Here is a 10,169-nt window from a genome sequence, read left to right on the forward strand (position 1 = left end):
TAATAATAATAATAATAATAATAATAGGAAGTTGATCTTGGACCTTGTCTAGCAAGCCCCGGCCCATGGCTTTTCCTTTGTAATACACTCAAATCTTTAGAAATGTTTTCTCGCATCAAGCATGCATTTCTCATATTCATCGGGAAGTTAATTCGTTGGCTAAGACTCTTTCTTGCTTTTGGAGCTTGTTTCCATAAGAGAAGTCTTGACTAAGCGATTCGAGCAAGTTCGTGAGTTTTTTTAGACAAACACCACTTATATTGAGACTTAGGTAAAATGGATTGTTGAACAACATAATAAGGGCGGAGCCACTCCAAAAGCTGGGGTGGTGGACTCCATGTCTATGTTAAAAAAAATTTAATAATATATACGAGCTTAAGTTTTTTTCTCTAACCCAATATGAATTTTTGTTTCAACCCATTTAATTTCTTGATCGTAATGTTAATTTTTTTCTTCAATCTCGTTCAAAAAAACAAATCCTATTCTATTTTTTTTTTCTTTAGCCACTTTTTCTCACCGAAAGTTATTGTCAAAGTATTGAACTTGACTATTGCAGCGGAATTCTTACGACTGGTAGATGTGATTTGGTTATTGAGCTTTTTTCTCAACAATTTGTGTTGTGGAATTTGTGTCAGATATTTATTTGAATTTTGAATGTTTGTTGTGATGAAAATTATATATTTTTTTAATTGTTATTTTGTATGATGATGTTAGACTAGATGTCCTGCAAGCTAACTGTTGGCTAGGAATTTTATTGACTCAGTTGTAATAAACAATCTTTATTTTAATATAATTTAACTTTTAATGGTTTCGTTTCACTTTATCTGTATACACATGCGATCAGCATAGATAACGTCCTTGATTATGTTTTAATACAAATGAATCGTAATTCGATGTTGAAACTCATTTTGTAAACACTGCATATTCTAAATTCGTTCCTAGTCGATTCAGCCGCCTAAAATAGGCATGTTTAACGGGGCCGGTTCGACCCAGAACCGACCCGAAACCGGCCCGTTAAGACCGGAACCGGAACCGGTATGGAAGAACCGGACCCGAAACCATGTACAATCCGTTGGTTTGTGGGTTGAACCAGTTCAGCATTTTCTGAACCGGTTCAACCGGTTCCGAATCGATTTCGGTCCGTATCCGGAACCGGCCCAGAACCGGACCCGAAACTCATAATCCGAATTTTTTAAAAATAAAAAATAAAAAATGGCGGGGCTGCATTTGGCTGCTGCACATTATAAGTGCACATTTCAATAGCCGTTCAACGGCTATTGAAATGTGCAAAAAAAATTTTTAAATTTGGCCCCCAAAATGTATATATTATTTTTTTTAACCCTCAAAATCATCTATAAATACAAGTCATTTTTTATATTTCACATATCAATTTTTTCTCAACTTCTTATTTCTCTACAATCAATATATTTCTTTGCTATCATTTCTCCAAATATATTCAATAATTGTGTTATAATTTTATCTATAATCCGTATTATTTTTATTGTTATTTATTTATTATTTCGCAATTTACTCATATAAATATTTCGAATTTCAATGGCATCATCTTCAAACCGTCGTGGTGGTGGTAGCGAATACGCTCCCGACTTTGGTGAACATTTTGGCTACATCCCCGACTTTGATGAAGTCGAACCTGGCCACGAGGATGAAGAAGCCATGGAACTCCCCAACAAAGATGTAGGGACGTCATCGTCTACTCGAGCAAGCAACACAATGTCAACGAGCACGACGACAGCCCGTTCAAAGCGAAGCAAAGTTTGGGATCACTTTGATATTGAACAACAAGGTACGAATAACTCTTTTGCCGTTTGTAAAATTTTCAAAACGAGGTATTCTTACAAAACGGGTGGTGGTTCCGGTGGTACCGGTATTTTGAAAAAACATTTAGTTAAGGTACATAAACTTGACCCTGATACGCTACAACCTTTCGGTAGGGAACCGATACAACAACAAATTAGTCCTTTTAGTGGTAAAGTTTTTACAATTACAAAAGAAATTTCTCGGAAAGCCATCGTAAAGTTTGTTACCAAATGTTGTCAACCTTTTATAATAGCTAAACAAGAAGTTTTGTTGAATTTACTAGTACTATTCAACCTGGTTTTCACAATATTTCTAGGCACACACTTAAGAAATATTGTTTTGATATTTACAAAGAATATAAAGAAACACTAAAATCGCATCTTTCAAATATTTCTTGTAGAGTTAGTTTGACAACTGATATTTGGACTAATTTAAAATATGAATCATATCTTGTTGTTAGATGTCATTAGATTGACGAAACTTGGACAATGCAAAAAAATTTTTTAGCGCTAGATCATTTAGAATCTTCTCACAACGCATACACTATAGCTAGATATGTTTTAAATGTTGTTAAGATTTATGGCATACAAAATAAAATAATGTTGATAACGTTAGATAATGCGAGTGCCAATACTCTTGCAATTAAATATCTTAAAGATTCACTAAAACCAATTTTAGAAGGTAATTTGCTTCATGTTACATGTGCGCGTCATATTATCAACTTATGTGTTAAATGTGCCTGCGATGAGCAAATGTCCACTGTAATAGAAAAATTCAAATTATGTGGGAAATTATTACGTGAAAGAAGATATGGACGTGACTGGAAAACACTAGTCGAATCAACTGGAATTAAATTTAAAAAATTTCCTCTTCCTATTGAAACTAGATGGAATTCTTTATATCACTTGCTTCATACTTTATTACGTTTTCAAGATTTAGTTACTCCATATTATAATAATATTACAACACAATCTTTAATGCTAACCGACGATGATTGAAATATTTTGAGTAAATGTGTTTCTGATGATGATTGAAATATTTTGAGTAAATGTGTTTCTTTGTTAGAAATTTTTAAAGAAGCAATCGAAAAATTTTCTGGCATCAACTACCCTACTTCAACCATGTTTCTACTTTTGCTTTTCAATATGTTTTATAAATTTATTGAATATCGCGATGATTCTGTTATGCGTGGTTTTGTTTCAAATATGAAAAACAAAATTTTAAAATATTGGGAAACTATCCCAATTGTGCATGGTTTAGCAACATTACTTGATCCTACTCAAAATCAAGGAGGATTAAACGTGTTTTTTTGAATATTATGCTAAATTTCTTGGGAAGAATGTTGACGATCAAAAGAAGTCAATCATGCATTCTCCCCAAGAATTGTTTGATTTGTATGCTAGTGAACAATGTGATAAACCGAGTGCGCAGCCGGCGGAGATGTCGACATATAAGAGCAAAAGTGAGCACTGAACTTCTTTCAAAGTTTGAAACGACAAAAGTTCAAAGGAAAATCGGTGACAACAACCAATTACAATGAGATCCAAATTTATCTAAGTCAATATATTGAGACTACGGATAATTTCGATGTTCTTGATTGGTAGAAAGTAAATTTTAAACTTTATTCAGTGTTATCTGCAATTGCAAGAGATGTCCTACCCATTCAAAGTTCAAGTGTTGCTTCCGAATCAGCATTGTCAGTATGTGGAAGGATCATTGGTGACCAAAGAACTAATTTAAAGCCAAAAACACTTTCCATGCTAACGTGCCTACAAGATTGGGTTGCAGCAGAAAAAAAAATGAGACCTCTGGCGCGATCGACGAATTCCAAAGCTCAAGTTCCGACGAAGATCCAGAATATTCAAAATATATTTTAATAAATCGTGATGAATTTTAGATGTTCAATTGTAAAAATAAATGTTTAAGTTATTCTGTTAAATTTTTTTTATGTAATCACAATTATTTGCAATCAAAATATTAAAAAAAAATTGTCCATTAATATTACTAATTTTAATTATATAGTAAAATATAATAAATTAGAGTTCGGAACCGGACCCTAAAATTACTATATAATTTTAATTATATAGTAAAATATAATTATTTGCCGAACACATCGAACCCATAACCGGTAGGAACCGGTCCGAAACCGGTCCGATGGAACCGATAAGCATGCCTAGTCTAAAACATGGATAAAGGTCGATTGAGCTCGAGACTAGCATCTGTGATATTGTATACTGCGTTTCTTGTTAAGGACATACAGATGTCAAAACATGCAGATGGGTAGTCATATAATGATTATACCGAACAACCCTCCCTCGGACTTTCCAAGTGGTTATCATTCATCGAGAGGATAAGTCAGTGGTTATGATTGTACACCATTAGTCCTTACGACCCGGGACAACACTGAGGCTCTATATGCTAGGGCTGTGCTTTGAATCGTTTACCGGCTCCAGGAGAGTCATCAGATGACGAGGTTGGGTATAGTTGCGACACATATAGGAGCAAGTGAATTGTAGTCGGGGATTCACCGCTCACTTACGGGTATGATCTGATGAAATAATAGTGCGTGGAATCTCTGGCCAGAATATGAGATGTACGTTGGAGAAGGAGTTCTCCAATAGTACATGCGATGCCACTATTTATATATGTCACATAGTTATTGAATTATTATGCAACCATCGATGAACCAATGGTTGCAGATTCGATTAGGATATATGAGATGAAGGGACCGTACTGTACGTTAATCATAATCGACCGGTTCTTGCAGGCACTATCAGTGATAACTAAGGAATCATGGGACGATGCTACTAGACGCTCTTACCATGATTCGATGGGTTTAATCAGAAATATGATTTCTGACATTCTGATGATCAATTGTTGATACATAGAATGGGCCAAATAAGGGTAAGCCCGAATAAAGGATTATGTCCTGAATCACAAGGAGTTGTGAACCCACGGCTAGCTGTATCCCTGAACCATTGAGGGTCATACAAGCACTGGATCGTTTGTTCCCGTTGAGAGAATAAATTCAAGATGTTGAATTTATATTATGATATAGTAAATTTTTGGGAGAATAAATTCAAGGAGTTGAATTTATAAAAATTTGAGAATTTAATTTATTAAATTCAAAAGTTGAGTTTATTAAATATTAAATTTTGGAGATGACAAAATTCAAAAGAGTTGGATTTATAATTTAAATAATAAATTCAAATGTTGAATTTATAATCGATTTAATTTATTAAGCTCAAAAGTTGAGTTTATTAAATATTAAATTAAAATTGGTGGGAAGTATGTTTAATGGGCTTGTAGAAGTACAAGTCCAACATAGTAAATAACTAAAGTTCATAATGGACTTTGATTAATTAATTAAACTAGTTGGACTAGTCTGATTAATTAATCAAGCCCATTAATATTAATTAAGAAGGCCCGTGTATTATTTTATGGTAATTATGTCATGGAAACTTTATTTAAGTAGGAGACTTAAACCCTAGCCTCCATAACAAACCACAATTTTCGAAAGCTCTCCTCCTCTCCTAATTAAATTTCGGCCACTCTCTCTTTGGGAAAAGGTTGAGCTGTCTCTCAAATTTCGATCTCCTACGTAAAAACTTCTTCTAATTTTTCTAGTGAAAATTAGAAGAGGAACGAATCATCTAGTCGTGGACCTGATTAGAAGAATAAAGAAATGAGTTTTAGAAGATCGTTCGTAGGGATTCATCAAGAGCTAGATCCGTCAATACCGGATTAGTTGGAGCCAAGTGATTTAATCACCAAAGGTATAAAATTCTAACGCTCTATGAATGTTTATTCATAAAACCATACAAGTGCTCAAACAAATATATTTTGATTGTCAAAATAAAATAAAAATTTTAAAACTTCCGCTGCGTTTAGGCACGAGAAAACCGAGATCCAACAGATGATGCATTGATAATTGTACATGGTAAATTTAGGCTTGTTTTGTGGATGATTTTCAATTTTAATTTTCTTTTGTAGTTAGTGTAGTTATTTTATTTACCCACGATTGAAAATTTGAAATGGTGTAGTTTGATTTTTGTGGAGGTTTTTTCTGTTTTTATTTCATGCAATATTAGTCTTAGGTAAAATTATGTTTGGAGTTGTAGATATGGTTAAATTTGCTTTAAAATTTGTAACATTACTCGTCAAAATCGAATTGTATGAAACTGAAACTCGAGCTACTAGGCGATAAAGAAAACAAAAAAGTTTTATATAAGTTTGATATAATTCATCATGAATGGTTTCGAAATATTTCTACTATTTCTGAATTATATAGTCGATTAATAGAGACTGAAAATGCACAACATTATCACTTAATTGATAGACTAGTTCTTGCTTTAACGCTTTCTGTTGCAGTAAACGGAACAATGATTCTCAGCTATGAAACTTCTGATAACTTCTCTTCGGAATAAGATGAAAGAAGAATTCTTGGCAGATTATATGATTGTCTTTATTGAAAGAGAGTGTATTGCAAAAAATTGACACCGATTCATAAATTGATGAGTTTTATTCTATGAAAAATCGTATGAGACATCTTCAGTAATTTATATATTTTTTATGTCACTATATAATATTTGTAGTTATCATTAAATGTTTTGTTAATGTTATTTGATTATAAATTAGTTTTTTAATATATTTAATTTTATATACTTTATTTATAGTATTTTTATTTTTATTATTAAATATAGGAGAATAATATAACAATGTCTATTTAATATAACATTTTAGGTGGAATTCCCAAAGAAGAGTAAAAATTTATGTTTGAATTTATCTCAGAGAAAAAAGTATTTCGAAAAAATATGAGAGTTTACAAGTTCAACACATATAATTTTGCATTAATCAATATTATGTTATTTATCTAGTTTTAACATTTACACAAAAATTTAAAAATAAATAAATATTATAAATTTTACGTCACCTCACTATTAGTAGTTGGATGCATCCGGGTAATTATAATCAGAATGTAACTTCCACTGAGATTACTTAGTGAATGTAAAACGTTTCCACTAGGAGTCCACTTCTAAGTTGACCCCAATTAATTATTGTATTGACTCAACAAATTTACTATAGTCAATAAGTTTCAATATTTAAAGCACTTATGCTAAAAAGAGAAAGAACATGATATGTCGTCTAGGTAAGTATTCGAGATGGTAGAGTAAATACTTGTTTGAACAATGGTCAGGAGTTCGATTCCCCTTACCAACAATTTCTCGGACAAGCTTGTCACACGTGACTGATGCATTCACATAAATTCGAGATAAACTGTTTCGATACGTGGCATGAAATAATAAAAAAAAGTGAGATATGAATAATTTGTGGAGTGTAATTAATCACTACAACAAAAATCCTATTTAACAACACATCAAAGACAACGATTTTAACAAAAACCGTTGTCTTTTTACTTTTAACAACGGTTTTAACAAAAACCGTTGTCGTAGCCTAAAAAAATCCGCTCAAAGACAACAGTTTCTTTAAAACCGTTGTCTTTGATATATCTACGACAACGGTTTTTAAAAACCGTTGTCTATGAGCGTTTTTTTTTTCCTACGACAACGTTTTTTAAAAACCGTTGTATATGAGCGTTTTTTTTTTTGACTACGACAACAGTTTTTAAACTGTTGTCGTATAAGCGTTTTTCTTCAAGCTACGACAACGGTTTGTAAAAAACTGTGTCTTTCAACTGGTTTTTCTACAAATTTTGTTGTCAATATTAGATTTCGCGACGGCCTAAGTAAAATCTGTCGCTAAATTTAGCGACGGTTATACTATACCGTCGCTAATGTAAATATTGCGACAGTTTATGTATACCCGTCGCTAAAATTTGCGACGATTTTAAGTAAAATTGTCGCCGATGTAGATATAGCGACGGTTTTCCAAAAACGGGCGCTAAATTTAGCGACGGTTTTTGTATAACCGTCGCTACATTTAGCGACGGTTTTATTAAACCGTCGCCGATCTATAATTAGCGACGGATTATATTTAACAGTCGCTAAATAAAGCGACAGTTCTTATAAAAGCGTCGCTAATTTTAAATCGGCGACAGTTGAAAAAATAACTGTAGCTAATTGCGACGGTTTAATCAAAACCGTCGCAAACTGTCTATAAATATCCCAACCCTCAGTCCATTTTCTACCGTAGACTTCACAACACTTAAAATTTTTCTCACTTACACAATTTTCATTTCGTTTTTCACTTTAAAGATTAATAAATTTTTATCACTTCACAACATTTAAAATTTTTCTCCCTTACACAATTTTAATTTCGTTTTTTTTTTAAAGTTTAATAAATTTTTAAAATCAAGAATATAATATTTTCGACTGAAAAATTTTTTTATTTTACTGACAAAAATAGCGACGGAAAGTATAAAAGACCGTCGCTAATATTAGCGACGAAATTGAATTTACACCGTCGCTAAATTTAGCGACGGTGTATAAAATCGTCGCTATTGAGCGACTATTTTTATTACGAACGTCGCTAATTTTAGCGACGGATAAGTATGATTTCCGTCGCAAATTTATTTGCGATTTGCGACGGTTGTTTAAAAACCGTCGCAAGTTGTAACTACAACAACACTCAGAACCGTTGTCTTTTAGCGAATTCTTTAACCACATGACCTTTAACAACGGTTTTGTATACCTACGACAACGGTTTTTCACCGTCATCTTTAGACGTCTACGACAACGGTTTTTCACCGTTGTTTTTGAGCACACCCTTTAACCACAGGGCTTCTAACAACGGTTTTAAAAGGCCTACAACAACGGAGAAAAACCGTTGTCGTAGGCATTTTTTCTTGTAGTGAATCATACGACGTAGAGTGCATGAGATTAGTGTGAATTAGCAATAAACAAAAGACTCGTCAACCATATCATACCATTAGTATAATGCTAGTGCTATATTTCTTTCCAAGATATAAGTAAGATTTCGACATTTTTCTTGTCATTTTATCACACATTATTATTAACAAATTAGTCCAATGTTTTTTTTTAAAAAAAAAACAATTATGTGATTAAATTAACCCATCCATAAATTCGAATAGTGTTTGTTTTAGGAATCTTACAATGGACAAAAATTAAGCTACTATCATTAGTTATCGACAATTGAAGGGATCTCCCTTGATCGACGCACGAAAGCATAATTAGATTCTTGATCTTGAAATTATTACTCATCTTAAAAAATTTCGATTTTGAATCTCACAAAATTAAACTATTTAATTTTTTAAAAAAAATAAAAATTAAATAGTTTAATTTTAATATTCTCTCTTAATTCTTACACGATATTTATAATGTAGACTATCACCAGTGGTATCCAATATTGACCTGAGCATTAATTATTAATTTAACCTCAATTTTTGACTCCCACTATGAACACTCGAAAAAGTACAAGAAATGGCATAATACCAACATATGCATATTTATAATTTAATAATTAATAATAATAATAATCAATTAATACATTGTTTAGGATCCCCTCCGTCTATATATATATATATAGTCTTCTGTATTTTCCAACAAAAAAAGCACAAGTTTATTTTGCCAAACCCACAAAGGTTTTAGGAGTGAAAGCACCCAAAGTCTTTACCTACAAAAGACTCCCCAATATCATACATGAAGATATCAAATTTGAACCAAATCAACTGAATTCTCCACAAAATTCCGGGCTCAACTTTTTTTTTTTATACTTCACATTCAAGCCGATTATCAGGAAAAGGTATATCAATAAATTTGCTGTTTAATTTGATGCATAGATTTTTTTTTTAAAATCTGGTCACGTATTTTATTACATGAAAAGTTGCGAATATTGGAGTGTTTCGTAAGATATATGCATGAAACTTGCTTGATCATGTGTGTGCCGTTGCTAACTTTTTGTTTAGTTTCTTGTGTTCGTCAGCTTCAGTAACTAAACTCCACGCAACATACATGCTACGATACCCGTTTGCTTAAAACGATGAGAATTAAGAAGAAACAGAACATCATGTAAAACTAATAAATCAGGCCGCCGCCATCTTCTTCCATACAATTTTCAGCTATTCTGATCAACCTTGCAGGTTAGGGAAAAAAACTGAAATATGTGGAGACTAAAGATTGCTGAAGGAGTTGACAGTCCTTACCTTTATAGCACCAATAATTACGTTGGTCGGCAGACATGGGAGTTCGACCCGAATTATGGGACACCGGAGCTCCGTCAAGCAGCGGAGGATGCCCGTCGGCAGTTTTGGGACAACCGGGACCAGGTCAAGCCTAGCAGTGATCTCTTGTGGAGGATTCAGGTTCAATGAAAATTAACCGCCTTATATTCTTGTTTATTGATACATGCTAGTAGTAGTACACCTTATATAT

At 32.7% G+C, this 10,169-nt stretch overlaps 1 protein-coding gene across 3 annotated transcripts in view; it reads left to right on the top strand.

Moving 5' to 3' along the window:
• The first annotated feature begins 9,352 nt into the window (after window positions 1-9,352).
• LOC140984536 (beta-amyrin synthase 2-like) overlaps window positions 9,353-10,169 on the top strand; it is a 4,282-nt gene continuing 3,465 nt past the window's right edge. Inside the window, exons 1-2 of one of the 3 annotated variants that reach the window (XM_073452029.1) lie at window positions 9,353-9,540; window positions 9,878-10,099. In XM_073452029.1, the coding sequence (XP_073308130.1) occupies window positions 9,899-10,099 (201 nt within the window). In that variant the 5' untranslated portion in view covers window positions 9,353-9,540; window positions 9,878-9,898. Of the gene's footprint in view, window positions 9,541-9,796; window positions 10,100-10,169 lie in introns of those variants that run through there. The other 2 variants (XM_073452030.1, XM_073452028.1) reach the window with 2 other exon arrangements.

The sequence above is a fragment of the Primulina huaijiensis genome, chromosome 9 (assembly GCF_012295235.1).
Source record: "Primulina huaijiensis isolate GDHJ02 chromosome 9, ASM1229523v2, whole genome shotgun sequence".
NCBI lineage: Eukaryota > Viridiplantae > Streptophyta > Magnoliopsida > Lamiales > Gesneriaceae > Primulina > Primulina huaijiensis.